This window comes from Podarcis raffonei, chromosome 2, assembly GCF_027172205.1.
Source record: "Podarcis raffonei isolate rPodRaf1 chromosome 2, rPodRaf1.pri, whole genome shotgun sequence".
NCBI lineage: Eukaryota > Metazoa > Chordata > Lepidosauria > Squamata > Lacertidae > Podarcis > Podarcis raffonei.
In genome coordinates this window covers 85,010,643-85,026,079 of record NC_070603.1, presented here as the reverse complement: position 1 = coordinate 85,026,079, position 15,437 = coordinate 85,010,643, and the positions used below count along the sequence as shown (strand labels likewise).

Genomic DNA, 15,437 nt, shown 5'->3' with positions numbered 1-15,437 from the left:
TCTCTGAAATCAGAGCAGGAATAGGAGCAGGCTTCAGATGCTAAGCTTTGAATTTCTTTACTGTTGTGGACTTCCTAGGCCTGGGGCATACACTAACATGTTCATCTCTGATGAAAATTAGGACATCATATGCCTTATTATTATTAATACCCTGCCCAAAAAGCATAATTAAACATTTAAAAAACAGGGCTGCCTTCAAATGTCTTCTAAAGGTTGTATAGTTACTTATGTCCTTGGCTCAGGAGTTGCATAACTCCATACCCTCCTACATTTCTCCAGTGAAAATAGGGATGTCCTAGGAAAAGCGGGAAATTCCAGGATCAAATCAGATACCAGGACGGGTTCTGTAAATCTGTGACTGTCCCTGGAGAATAGGGACACTTGGGGGGTCTGCTGGGGTTGCCAGTGTGGCACAGAAGCCTTCCCTGGTGCCTTTCAGGAGGGTCTCCTCCTCTGAAATTCGGTTTGAAAGAAGCGTTCTATTGTAGTCAACAGAATAGGTTGTGCGGTGTGCTTGGTTGTTGTGATGTGTGTGCTCACAACAGTTTCTCCAGTTTGTGAATGGGCCCACAGGCCCAGAAAGGTTGACAACTGTTGGCCTAGCCTAGCAACTCTTTGTTTACATGAATGTTACTTATTCTGCTCAAATGATGATTCTGACTTCTGATTGCCTCCTGATCAAGATGATCAGGATATATGACCGACCCCACCCCCTCTCTCTCTGCCTTTAAATGCAGGGCTCTTTAGAAAAGTAATTTGGTTAAAATTAAAGCATGTTTATTCTATCATTCAAATTCTCAAACTGAGACCATGGCTCTGCATATATTGCCATGGCTCTGTATATATTGGCACAGGTTGCACTGAAATCTAGGAGGCAGCCCCACTATGGTTAATTTAAAGCCAGTTGCTTGCAGTGAAAGTGGGGCTTGCCAAACTTTAACTGTAGAACTACTAGGCTACTTTTCTGTGAAAATTCAGAACCAATTTACTTTGTCATATTATGAATATTCACCTTTACCCTAGATGTGGGCATTTCTTTATAATTTCATTGGAATACATTATTTTACCCAGACACTCCCAGCCCTTTCTTCTGGACAATTCTGGACCCTTAGTCATCTTTAAAAAGAAAGCAAAGAATATATGTGCCATTTTGTGTGTGATGTACTTCTAGTTAACATTCCCAATGCAGAGAAAATAAGCAAAATTAGCCATTAAAGAAGTTGTGAATTATGCAACCATTTTCTAAAATGACTTTAAAGAAAGTTATCTTTAAAAATGATATAAAAGAAAAAATCCTGAAATGGGGCATGTGTTCTTTTTAGTTGTACATGTTTAAATGGAAACGTTTTTGACATGATTAGCACCAGTTAAAGTTATCTCTGAAAAAACTGACTTCCCGTGTTTTCTTAGTGATTTGTATCCATCTACCCCGTCATATAGAGCAGTGATAGACAATAAGATACTGTCCAGAAGTTGTTCAGTTACAACTCCCATTATCCCAGATTGTTGGTCATGTATGCTCATGGCAGCTGTAGTCCAACAACATCTGGAGGGAACCATATTGACACCCCCTGACATAGAGTTTCAGGCTTACAGAATAGTGGACAAATACTTCTGGTGCTTAGGAGATAGGTGATCATTCATACATTTTCCAGTATTAGACTTCACAACATAATATGGTCTGTTTTGCTGCTGCTGCTGCTGCTGCTGCTGCTGCTACAGCAAGCTTGCCATGTAGGAATCCTGGATGACATTCTAAGGAAATGGTTTATTCAAGGTAAGCGCCTTAAAGCAACACTACAGCAAAATGCCTGCCTTCAACCTTTTTAGGGAACAGTCCTTCTCAGTGTTTTAGACACTCTCCCCACTCCATAAAACTGAATACAATGTTCATCACAGTGCTTTGATCTGAAGGTTGGAATAACCATTGCAATGGCTCCATCCATCACAATGGTGCTCTGCCATCATCATGATATTTTGGATTCTGCACCACCTTAACATTTTTTTAAAAAAGTGGAAACCATTCAGAGATTCTTTCTTTCTGTATCTATCTATCTATCTATCTATCTATCTATCTATCTATCTATCTATCATCTATCTATCTATCATCTATCTATCTATCAGTAAATGTTCCTCCTCCACACAGATATGTGGGCAACACAGGGGTATCCCACTGAGCTCTGCTGGCACATATTTGGTGCGCTCATTCAAGGCTCTAATGCACATTGGAGCTTGGTCTTCAGAAATAAGTGGAGGCGGGTGGGTGAACTCAAGGGAATGCAATTTTGCTTCGATGATCTGTTTCCTCAAAGTTTCACTTGGACAGACTTTCGTAATGGGATGAAGGCCTCCCGGGAGGCTACGCATGCATGCAGCTCCTTAGGAGCATATCCTAGGCATGTGGAGAAGAGGCTACATGATGCTCCTGGCTTCTTGCGCATGGCTGTCACTATGCACATAAGGGTAAGGATTTTGAGCTGGGATAATGAGGGTAATTCTTACTATTCCAGCTACCCAAAGTGCCTTCCTATGGCCCCAATGGTTTGCTGGTTGAGCCACACAAAATGGCCCTCGGGGAATGGTTCTGAGTGGTTTCTGCTGTCCCTGGCAGGGAGGCTGGCGTGTCTGCCTCTCTCTGAACAGACAGTGGCAGGGATCCAGAGAGCCTTCACTTCAGAGCCATTGTAAGGTTTCCTGTCTGACGTCCTGACAGAAGCAGTGGGTCCCCAACCGCTGCTAACTCTTCGGCTTCCGCCTGGGGCTCCTGCCTGAACCCCCCCTGTGCTATCAGCTCCACACCAGATGCTTCTCAGGATACTGTGGTAAAACTGTGCAAGGCGAGAGCGGCAATTTGGGGTTTTTTCCTATGTCAGCCTCGAAGACAAATTGGATGGCGGGGTGGGGAGAGAGAGAGGAAAAAAAGATGTCCTGCCTTGTCACTGCCCATTATTCACTCTTGTTTTTCTATTGTATGTGCAGGAAAGAAGCAACGAGTCCCCCAGGCGGCTTTATGTCAAGGGCTGAAATTTGGGAGAAATCTGATCAAGTTGGCTAAGAGGGGGCTAGATGTTTTCCCAACTTGGTATGACCATATTGGATCATTTGTGTGTCCCCCTAGTGGTAAAACTGAAGCCACTACACCTTGTGAATCTCAACATTTTTGAAGAACAAGCCAAAACCTTTGTAATGAGACTAGACCCCAAAAAAGAGAGTAATTTTTAAGCCCCCCAGCATAAAGACTGGATTAGATCCTTTTCCTTAAGCAATGAATAAGAAGCTGCAGCTTGGGTCTTCCCTCTCCCCTTCTTGGATCTGTTCTGTGGACTTTTCGTCTAGCCTAGAATCGAACCTTTCTGGGTGAATGTATTCTTGTCTAAATAAAAAAAGAGTAATGTCTGCTTGTAAGTCATAAAGCAGCCCTTGGCATATGTTTGCATGAGTTGCATAGCACCTCCTATGCCCTTTTCCTTTCCTTAGGTTCTTCTTCCTAACTAGATGATGGACTATTACCAATATGTCCCTGTCTCTAACTGCCATACCTGTTTGGATTAAGTCAGAGGTGGCTGGCATGGGGCACTTCCCGATGCCATTGCACTCTGACAACAATCAACCCCAGCCCACACAGCCAAGGGTCAGGGCTGATAGGGAGCTGTGGGCTGTGTACAAGTTGCTAGCTTAAAACACAGCTGAGTTGCTCTTCTACTCAATTCGGATCAAAGCTGGTTTGGGGGAAAAACATATCAATGCACTAAACTTCATAAGAAACAACAGGATAGGTACAGAGTAGAAACGGATTGTGGCAAATGTGGTGTATACACCCAGAGGTGGGAGCACACTGGATGTGGAATAAATGGGAGTGTGTGCACACAGCAGCACCTCTTGCTGCTGTCTCTGCTCATTTCCTTCCTTTCTGGGGCCTGCGTCTTACTGCAATGGGAAGACCAGGTACTTCATCATTTTAATGGTTCCCAGGAAAATGCACGCTTTTCCCAACAGCACATGGTTGGGGGAAATGGACACGTGAAATGGTCTTCGGTGTTGGGAGCGTGATAAAGAAACTGGCGTTGTCGTGAAAGCCAGACTGTACATGAGAGCTGGATGGAAGAAGCAAGCATGATAATCAATCATTATAATTCAATCCATTCCTTTTTGAAACAGGGGAAGGGCCGTGGCTCAGTGACAGAGAACGTGCTTTGTCAGCAGAAGGTCCCAGCTTCAATCTCCAGGCAGACCTGGGAATTTCCCTGTCTCACACCCTGGACAGCCACTGCCAGGGTGTTTAGACAACACAGAGCTAAGTAGGCCAAATGGTCCACGGGGACCATGTCCCAATCTCTACATTAAACAGCTTGTTAAAGATAAACTGGGTGAACAGTGCAGCATTCTGGCCACTAGATGGCACAGAATTACTTCTCTTCACTAGTTTGGCAGCTAGAAAGCGAACCCCCAAAGGTGATGCTGTTTGCAGCCTTGTGGGTGTCCTGCCTCCCACTCTCAGACACAGTACTTGGACTCTCAGCTCGAGGAAACCCGAAAGCTTTGTTCAAGAAGTCAGGACATAGACTGTACATTAGCTCAGAGCACGGATTATGTGATTCACAAGCCTAAAAGCAGAGTTGCAGGGGATATACAGAATACTGCAGTCTAAATACTGCAGCCCGGGTGGAAATTGGAAAATCTGGACATATGGCAGCCCATGCCAGCAGTGCCGTTTTTGCCGATTTTCCATAAAAATAGCTCAAAAAATGGTGATTTTGTCAATGAAAGCTCCACAACTTTGCCCAAAAAACTCAACAATTTTTCTGTCCAGATTTTCACTGTTTGAAATATGGCAACCGTACAGAGCTCTTAAGGTACACAACTAAGAAAATGCTGAGACTACATCCCAACACCTGGTATGTTCTTCCTGCTCCGTTTTTAAAGAGTGGGGTGGACCAGTCATTTGCTTAATTCTTTTAGACACCATCAGAGTTTTAAAGCTGTTATCCTATATAACCTCTTACCTGGGGATAAGCTCCATTGAATGGGGATTTCTTCTAAGTAGAGATGTAAAGGATTTCAGTAAAACCTAATTAAAATGAGAAACAGTATCCTACTTTTGTTTAGTGTCCTCAGATTCATAGTCGTCCACTTAAGGGGAGGCGATAAGAGACATCAACCAAGAACTGCGGTGCAACTGTGGAAAGCTGGGGAGTGATGAAGTGAGCCTGTTAAGTCTGGCATGGGAGGGCTGTGCACATGACGCCTTCTGGCCTTGGAGCATGAAGAGGCCTGTGAGCACATGCCTTGCTTAATGGGTGGTGGGTGGTGGCCACGCCGTGCCAAAGGCCAGCAAGCACTGCGAGAGATTACCGCTCCTTTCCCTCAGCTCCCTTGCTAGCATTTGGGCGATTTCCTCGTGCCTTTAATGTCAAGGCAAATTACAGGCCTTTCAAGTCAAAGCCCTCTTGCTGGAGAGCAAAGCTCACTCAAGCCAGACGCTAATCGCTGCCTCCCACAAGGGGCCTAGCTTTAATTGCCCATGACATGCTAATCTGCTGGACAGTCTCAAATGCTCCTTTATCTGTGTGCCGCTCTCCTTTCCCTCCTCCTTTCCCTCGCAGCTCCCCAATCTCCACACTTTTTCTTCGGCGAGGCAGTTTGCCCCGACCCAGCCTGGGAGTGGCCTTCCCGGCCTAGAGAGGCAGCTCGCCTGCGGAGACAGAAGAAGCTCTGTTGCAGTAGCTTCCAGCCTGTGCCTTCTTGCATGTCGCGTGTGCCTTTCCCACCCCCTCGGGAGGCATTAAGGAGAGAAATGAAACACTTCCCCCGCTTCAGCAAGTGCTTTTGTTGCCTGGGCTTCCTCTTTATGGTTCTGCGAGAGTCAGGAAGCCTGAACTCAGACAGCCCAGAGTGCAGCCAAAGAGATGACAACCCAGCATGCGCAGAGTCCCTGGTGGCCATGCCTCTCCCTTCTCCGGAAGGCGGCTGTGATGGGTTGGGGAGCTGCAGGCTCCACGTCCTGGGGCCTGAGGAGCCGGCAGTACCTGAGGAGGTGCAGGATGTCCCTGCTGGCGAGCAGCAGATGGAGTTCAAGCAGATCCTGAAGCACACTGGAGAGCTCAACAAACAAAGCTCTTCCAGGACCAGGACCCTGATGGACAGACTCAGCTTGGTGGAAGCCAGAGTGGTTTCCATGGCATCGGGCCTACAGAAGTTGCAGGAGGAGAGCCGGCTTAATCTGCACCGCTTAGAGGAGCAGCTCAGCTCCTTGGTGGCCCTGCTGCTGGGGATCCTCTCTGGCTGCAAGCTGCCTTGCAGCGAATCAGTCCTGAAGGCATCCATTCTTGGTGAGTACAGCAGGGGGTTATCCACTTCCCATTAGCCTGTCTGTGAAGAGATAGATTCTTCTCTCTCTTCACAAACAACAAAGTCCAGGTTGGGGTGGGGAATGATCTGAAGGCTCATGGTGCAGCAGCCTTGCTGAAGCTAAGCAGATCTGTCTGGCAAGTGCCTGGAGGGGAGATCTCCTGGGAATCCTATGTATTCCCATAGTCCCACCCTGACACCGAGATCCAGCTCCGAGGACCTTCTGGTAGTTCCCTCATTGTGAGACCAGGCAGAGGGCCTTTTCGGTAGTGGTGCCCACCCTGTGGAACATGCTCCCAGCAGATGTCAAACATATAAACAGCTGTGTGATTTTTAACAGACATCTGAAGGCAGCCCTGTTCAGGCAAGTTTTTAGTGTGTGATGTTGTATTGCGTTTTTACTATTTTTTGTTGGGAGAAAGAAAGGATAGCTCAGTCGGTAGAGCACAAGACTCTTAATCTCAGAGTTGTGGATTCGAGCACCACATTGGACAAAAGATTCCTGCATTTCAGGGGGTTGGACCAGATGATCCTCGTGGTCCCTTCCAACTCTACAATTCTATGAAGTTCTAAATAAAGCCTTGTAAATAGTTCACAGCAGTCTGCTGGGATACAGCCCCCTACACCGAGCTTGGAGAGCTGAGCAGGGAGGGAAGGAGGCCAGGCCCCGTCAAGGCAGCCCTCTTGCCTTGCTTTGGTCATGCTGCACCTGGAGTTCAGGTAGGCAAAAAGAGACAGGGTTCCTTGCGCAAATCTTACGATGTGGCTAGACCATGTCGGGTCTTTACTGAGCATTCATTCTGAATGTTCATTCTGTTTATGAGGCCGTTATTATGACAATGAAGATTTATTCTTCATTCATCTTGATTTGCTTCCAGGGTTCAAGTAGGTAGCTGTGTTCATCTGCCATAGTCAAAATAAATTAAAACAATTCTTAAAAAGATAGTTAAAAAGGCTCTTCTTAAAAACCATGCACACACACGAAAGCTTATACCTAAAACTACTCAGTTGGTCTCTAAGGTGCTACATTATAAGTTTTAAATGCTTTTGGAAGGATTCTTTTAAAGACTTTCTTAGATCATATAACTTTTTTGAAGACTTGATTCTTTTAGGTTTTTAAGAAGAGCCTTTTTAACTATCTTCTAAAAGAATTGTTTTAATTTAGTTTGCTTCCAGGGTGTTTTCCTGTGGCTCCTTTGTTCCACCCTAGGTCATATTCCTATTTAAGCCCATGCTGAAGTCTCACAAGGCCAACTTAGCACACATACCAAGTGCTTGGCACTGTCATGAACCTACATCCTGGCCAGAATAAACCATGGAGAAAATTCCAGTGCTGCTTTGCACCAAAGCAGTCACCTAACCAGCTCCGCACTGCAGAATCAAAGTCACCATGCACTCAAGTGGTCCTGTGAATGTGTCTTGTCTCCCACTTCGGTTCAACGAGGACAGGCAAAGCCTTCAAAATCTCAGAGTCCTCATTCCACCTCTGCCTGGCTTTTTCCTCCACCATTTTTCATTATTTCCTTCCCCTTCCCCACTTCTTCTGCTTGAGATGTTCCACTCGTTTTCTCTTTTGATGTCTGACATCTCAACAGTCCATGTCCCGCCAGGAATTTCCGGACAGATGGATGCTGTATTGATGAGCAATATGTTTGAAGAGTTTGCGGCTGACATTTATGGTTATCAGGCTGACCGATGATGCAATCCTTTCTGTTGGACACAATCCTCCCACTGTTCATCATTTCCTTCAGATAGTGCCCTCTCCCACTCCACATCCTCCCTGATTATACCAGAGCAAGAGAAGAACAAGAGGGACAGCGATGCAAAGACGCTGTTATGGGAGCAGACGGCACAATGCCTGCCTAAGTTATTTTGCTGCCAGAAGCAGAGTCAAAAAGGCAGAGCTAATGGTAGCACCAGATGCTGTGAAATCAGGGCATCTCGTCGCCTGCACACAGGAAGCTCTGTGGATCCTGGATCTTTCTAGTGGCAGGGGAGGAGACCTGATGAAATCTTAGGGAAGGCTGCTGATGACAGAAAATATCCGCTTCCCAGCCTTAGATGCCTAGGGCTTACATTCGGGTCCTCAGATGTGAAATGCATGAACGTGTTTTTCAATGTTTCCCACTTTAAACTACTGTAGGCCTTCAGGTGTTATTGGACTTGAACTCTCACCATTCCTGGGCATTGGCCAAGGTGGCTGGGGCTGATGGAAGCTGGAGTCCAAGAAAGCCACAGGTTCCCCATCCCTGTCTCATATCCAGGCCTTTATTGAGCATGGTTTGTGAGGTGGTTATCTATGACATTTGTGAGCACTGGGCCTGCATTCATCTTGATTTGTTTGTGGGGTGTTTCCTGTTAGGCATTCGTTCGTCCCATATTTTTCAATGCACTTCCCTGCCACTTTTCAAACTGCTAGAAGTCTGGTTCTTTATTTTTTTTTTAAGCAGATTTGTTGCCCTAAGGTGACAGAGCCCTTTAGTTCACCTTAACTGTGCAAACTTCAGGTTCTGGTATGTGCTTGAATCCATCCCACAAAATAGTGGGAGTCCAAAGGCACCCTAAGAGAAACAAAAACAAGAATGGCATGTGTTGCAGGGGGCCATGCGCCAATGGCACTCACAGAAAAAAATGAATCTGAATGTTCCACTTGGGATGTAGAGCCCCCTTGTGTAGAAGCCCCCTTAATGCCTGGGGGGAGTTATCCAAACACTTAGCAAATCTGTATAACAACACTGCATTGAACTAGCTCAGACACAGACTATTGAGAATAGAGTGGGCAGTGGCTTTTCTCAAGAGCTTTGCAGTAACCTCACTCACAGACTCCAAATTATCTCCCAGATATAGGGAAAGAGCACAAGATTGAGGAGACACCAGCACTTACAGGTTAGTATAAATCTATTATGTAACTTAGACTACAATCGTACGAAACCTGAGAGGGAGACCAGGTCCCCTCTCTCCATCATGGTCCATAATCTTGTGACCCTGATGATGTTGGGACTCCATCATCAGCAGGGCCACAAAGGGTGTGTGTCAGAGCAGTGTGTACCCCAAAGGAGTGTGACAGCAAGGCTTAGGTCCGAAAGATTTGAATCCTTCCTGGTACCCTAGATACATGCCAAAACTTTGAATAAATTTACTCCAGCCCAAGAGCTGGTGTAAATTGATCCCATTTATTGAGAGAGAAATACAATTTTAAAAAATAAACTGACCTTTTTTAAGAAAAAAAAAGGCAAAGGGATGCCCTCATTTGCACCCTGCTGGGATATGGCAAAATAGCCTTTAGATATTCCTCACCGCCTCCGGTGCCTTTAGTATTTATATAGCCACTCAATAAACATTCCCTGAGCGGCTTACAAACAAATAAAATATATAATAATTAATTTTTAATATTTAACAACAAAGACAGATTATATATTTCTTTGCAATGGAGGCAGCATAAACATAAACAACCTGCAACCCAAATGAAACTATGCTAGGCCACAACAGCTGAAGATTAATTAAATCTACAATGTCTCTCATTCCTTAAGATGATGCGTTTTTTATATAACACCATCAATATACATGGTGCTTTAGTGCAGAAGGTTACAATTTAAAATGAAGCCAAAACAAGGAGGAGAAAATATGGGCTTTGGGGGGAAACAGGAAATGGCTTCGCATTTCAAATTGGTCAAGTCACAGGAGGAAAATGATCCTTACACACATGGATCTCCAGGTGTGCAAATGCAACTCCCCACCTCTGCCTAGAACCCACCTGTTGTACATTATGTTTGAAGGCAGTCTGAGTGTGTGAAGCCCAATACACATTGGCCGGAACCACATGATAATTTATTAATTCTTTGGGGAGACCTCCCTTGATTGCTATAATCCAATAGCATGTTGAAGCAGGCAGCAGTGCCCCAAGATTGCTCTGGAGGTGCAATCCTGCTCGCCAACCAAACATCTAAGTCTACTCTCATAGAAGCATGTATGTCTTGCCCCTGCCTTCATATTGCAGGATACTCTTTGTCCCCTTTTTAGCATAAGTGTAACAGTTTGTAGGTGCCATATCACAGAAAGATCCCTGCAAGACAGGTCATATGTCCAGGATCTGTTGTTTCCATTGCCAGGCCCCTGTGGTTTATTACATCTTTCTGTGCCTTCCAGATAGAACTATGGTCCAATTCAGTCTAAGGCAGCTTTCTATGTTTCTATGTACTTTCAGTGGAACCCTCTGAAAAATCTGAGCACACGTATCCTCGGGATTGTGCAGAGATCCATAAACAGGGCATCCGAGACAATGGGATATACACCATCCAACCCATTCCCCTCCGTCAACACTTTGAGGTAAGGTAGGTAGGTTTGAGGTGTCTTATCTAATGGAGTAAATAAGATATGCATGCAGCGTAGCACAATTGCAATATGCATTCAGCTCCTTGCTCCACGGGTATGTGTTACTGCATATAAAAGTTGTATCCATACATAAAATTTGCATTAGTTTGCTCCTAAAGTGGGCATTCTCTATTCATCCTCCTCTGCATTGCTATTGTAAATGATAATCTGCTATGCAATCCTGTGTATTCTTACTCAGAAGTAAGTCCCACTCACTCACTGTAGATTGCTTCCCTTGTTAAGATCATACAGCTTTTACTTTGCATTAATGAATCTGGAGTAAATATCCTGCCTTGCCATCATTGATGCAGATTAGAACCTTCATACACCTGCCCATCAAAATATATTGAAAGGGCGGTACAGTGGTACCTCGGTTCTTGAACATAATCCATTCCGGAAGACCATTCACATTCCAAAATGTTCAAGAACAGAAAACTCAATACAGAAGCCTCAATTCAATTGAGAAAATTGAAAAACACACAGCAGAAGCCGTTTCACTTCCGAGGCATGTTTGAAAATGGAAGCATTTACTTCCGGGTTTTTGCCATTTGTCAATGGAGACATTCGAGAACCTATGTACCACTGTAGTAGGTGAGAATTATCCTTTTTAACATTGCACTTGACCAAACTCTCCCCTTGACCAAAGTGTGTCCCCAAGTTCCTTTTAGACTTGGACTTTGCAAAGTCCCCTATCAAGAAAAAAACTGGTTAGATACGTTCCCCATAGCAAGAAAGATTAAGTGCAGCCACTGAAAACATAATGCTAAGTGTGTGGTTCTTAAAACGGGAACATCTACTATCCAGTAGATTAATTAGTAAAATAAATACATGCCCAGATGGGACACTCCTGCACTAATGCTGCACAGAACAGACACCACAGAATAAAAAATAATTAGATCTAAACTGCTGAAAATAAAATTTCCAAAATGGCGCATGAACAGGCAGACGGTGAGTTTCTGCCACTTACCATTAATCATATCTGCATGGTTTTCAAAGGTTATTTAGTGAGAGTGATGAGAATTCACTTCTGGAGCTCCTTAGCCCTGTTCCCCACTGATGCAAATAGTTCCTTAGAGCAGCCAAAGACCATTAAACCTGTTTAAGCACTTGATGTTGCCTGCAGAGTGGAAAATTTCCTAGGAGAGCATGATGTCACAGCCTGATTCCGTGGGCTGGAGCAAGGGCTCTTTTTCAGGCGCTCCAGTGCTTCTGCCAATTAACCTTTGTCTTGTGTATTGCCAGGCTTACTGCGACATGGTCACGGATGGTGGCGGGTGGACCGTGTTCCAGCGCCGGCAGGATGGCTCTGTGGATTTCAACCGCACTTGGCAGGAGTACAGGCAGGGATTTGGAAGCCTGCAAGGGGAACACTGGCTGGGCAATGAGCACCTCCACAGCTTAACCCGCCTGGGCCAGCATGTCGTGCGCATAGAGTTGGAGGACTGGCATGGCGTCAAGCGCCATGCTGTTTACCGCAAATTCAAAGTGGCCAGCGAGGCCCACAAGTATCGCCTGACAGCCCGGGAGTATCAAGGCAGTGCAGGCAACGCCCTCAGCTACAGCCGCAACTACAACCACGATCACAAGTGCTTCACAACTTGGGACAGCGACAACGACAACTACCCCATGGGCAACTGTGGTGCGTACTATGGGGCCGGCTGGTGGTTCGACTCCTGCCTGGCAGCCAACCTCAATGGGAAGTACCACCACGGACGCTACACGGGGGTGACCAGCGGCATCTACTGGGGAACATGGTACATTCTGGTTGACAAAAGGACCAATCAGAAGTACTCCTTCAAGAAAGCAGAGATGAAAACAAGGCCCGTCGGCTTTTAAGAGGAGCCTACAACCAGAATGCCTAATGCATGTGGACTTGCGGCAGGGAGACTTTACAGAGATAAGTTTAAAGAAAATAACCTGCTACTGAGATTTGACTTGGGAAAAGCAAGTTCAAAACAGGACAAAGTCCTACTTTGGGGTAGAGAATCTTAATACACTGAAAACAAAGGATAAATAGGAGCAGTCACCAAGTTGCCCATAGCTCTTGTAACAATCACAAATGCCCGATTCTACATTCAACTTCAGTCACTGCCCTTCCTTTCCCATCTCATGATCCTGGGCAGTGTTGAGTTATATCTGCCATTCTTCCATACTCCACAGTGGAATTCATGTTTGGGTCAGAACACATCCGCAAGGGAACTTGTTTTGCAAGTGGCTACAAACCTCCTTTTGTAGCTTGGACACACATCACATTTGCCTCACCCTTTTTCATGGCTTGCTCTTTAGGTTTACGGTGGGCGCATGAGCAAGTTATCTGGAGAGGAATCATATAAAGGGAACAGGTCATAATAATGTATCCAAAGTATTCTACTTCAGCTCAACCTGTCATTCAGATTTCTACAGAAAGGACTGAAAGCCTTGTTGAATTATCTGGACCTTTCCGATGTTCTATTTCTAAAGAGGTAGCCAGGGCTACTTACCCAGAAGTGAATGGGGATGCACTAAATTGCAGGAAATCAGAAGCAGCAATCTGAATTATATAGTGACTTCCAGAAGATTTATATGATTTTCCTGAGTACCGGCAAGCAGTTAAAAGTTGCTCCTGTATTTTCTGCCCAAGGTTGTCAGATCCAGGCCAAGCAGATACTCAGATAACCTTTGTGCAAAGAGAAACGCCTGACCTGTAGTTTGGGCTGCAGCAACAGGGAATGCATCCTTACTCCTTTGGGGTGCTATCCTGACCCATATGTAGAGCAGGCTAGAGAATGAGTGATGTCCAAGGCCACCCCACTCTAAAAGAAACGCAGGAGTGTTTGCCTCCAACAGAATGTCTTCAAGACACATTGTGGTTCTTCAGTGGTGCTCCAAGCCAATTTGGGAATCACTGCTTTAGATATGCTTCTAAAGGCATGAAATAGTGTTAGTGATAGCCCACCAAGTGCCTTGATTAAAAATATTTGCATTTGTAAGTAATCCCGAGCCTAAAATCCAGAGAGGTACAAAGTCAGGGGGGTGTTAACTAGTAGTAGGAGCAGTTTCCTCGATTACCTGCAAGAGCATGAGAAACAGATTTGCTTCATTCTATTTCCTCGGTTTTTAAGACTCTGGCTTCTAACTCCTCCCACTATCAAAATGTCAACAGCTATAGAATTGGCTGGAGTTAAACAAATTGGAGACATCAGGTGGTTCAAATACCATGACTACACCTGTCCCTTTGGGGGCACTTTCATGGTTTAGGATGCCTGAAGCTCATGCTTGATAATTCCTTGGCACATGAGTAACCAATATGCTGTAATTATAGTCAATCAACAAAGACTTCAGAGCCAGAATGATAGCGGGCAGATGGGAGCTGACACTTCAAGACTAGCTTGAGTCAAATCAGGCCATTGTATCTTCCTCATTCTAGCAAGAGCATCATACTAATTAGCATGTGATAATTCAGAACTACAAGAGCACTGTACCTCAGGCACCGAAAGAGTAAAGAAGCTACAAAAACTAAAGTACCCTTATGGCAAACGGTAAGGAAGCGAGATGGACAGCAGTGCACTTAAGAGTTGCCTATCTTGTAATGCAGCCCGGGGTACCCTTTCCTTACCTTAAAAGCTAAATAGTGCCTTGCTTTCAAGCTCCTTATCTCATAAATGTCATTTGATGAAGGTGGTACATGAATGGAATCTTAAGATCTTAAGATGCTCTATAAACTGGACAAATATTTCAATTTATCCTTACAGTTCAAATGATGGACACATTCACTTACAAGGTCACACAGAGATGGCAAGAAAGGTCTCTCCCTAAACAAGGTTATTAAAGGCAGAAGTCACTTTTAAATATTAAGCTTTAGGTCAGGGATGAGAAACCTGCAGTCCTACAAATATTGCTTGACTACAATTCCTACAATCCCCAATCATGGAGTTAGAATTCAACTTTTGGGAGTGTTGCCACAGGATCCTCATCCCTGGTTATTTGTGAGCCCTTTCACATTGCCAGACAGTTTTAACCCTGAGAGAACTTCACTATGCAGAGTCTTGTAGCTATTATCATGTTAACTCAGTGGCTACTGTTGTAATTCTCATTGTAGGGCAAATGTAGATACTGTGTGAAGAACAGTCAGTGTACATGAATGAGGCTGACACTTAAAAGTGATTGCTTAATTGCATGGTATGAAGATATGTGGGGAGGGGAATCAACGCTACAAGATAAACTTGTTTACCTACATGTATTAAAAAAAACAGTGGTGGAAATTACCTTCTCATCTTAAGAAGTTAACAGAATATTGACTTCTTGCTTTCCAGTGAGCTTGGCGCCATCTGGTGTGTAAACTAGGTCAAACCAAATCACAAGCTATTTATAGTGTAACAATGGATACTCCCTCAAGGGGGAACTGGCTCTTCACACAAGGCTCATTCCTCTCATAACACACTTTTTGTGAACCAATGCATTACAATGACAAGAAGATCCCCCAGTTCTGTCCTGTGATTTTATCTATGTTGTGTGCAGTGGCAAGAGAAATCTTAGGAATTTTTGTCCACCCGCAGCAACTTACATGATATATTAAAAAATGAAATAAAAACTGAAGCTGTTCAAGGCACAATGAAGGGGGGGAAAAACCTCAGAAATAATTTACCTGGGAAATGCACTCTCCTCCCCATGTAAAAAGCGAGAAGGAACAGGGGAATGTGTGTTAAACTCTCTGGAAAAGGAGTCATATAGTTTGACAA

General features: G+C 44.7%; 1 protein-coding gene across 2 annotated transcripts; it reads left to right on the top strand.

Moving 5' to 3' along the window:
* The first annotated feature begins 5,383 nt into the window (after nucleotides 1-5,383).
* On the top strand, nucleotides 5,384-12,803 carry LOC128408357 (fibroleukin-like). Of its 2 annotated transcripts, XM_053377961.1 has the most exons (4): nucleotides 5,384-6,329; nucleotides 9,190-9,234; nucleotides 10,553-10,674; nucleotides 11,962-12,803. In XM_053377961.1, the coding sequence occupies exons 1-4, from the start codon at nucleotides 5,552-5,554 to the stop codon at nucleotides 12,553-12,555; spliced, it is 1,539 nt and encodes a 512-aa protein (XP_053233936.1). In that variant the 5' UTR covers nucleotides 5,384-5,551; the 3' UTR covers nucleotides 12,556-12,803. The 2 variants fall into 2 exon arrangements, with proteins under 2 accessions (XP_053233936.1, XP_053233937.1); XM_053377962.1 differs by lacking the exon at nucleotides 9,190-9,234 and having other exon boundaries at nucleotides 5,386-6,329.
* Nucleotides 12,804-15,437: the final 2,634 nt, after the last annotated feature.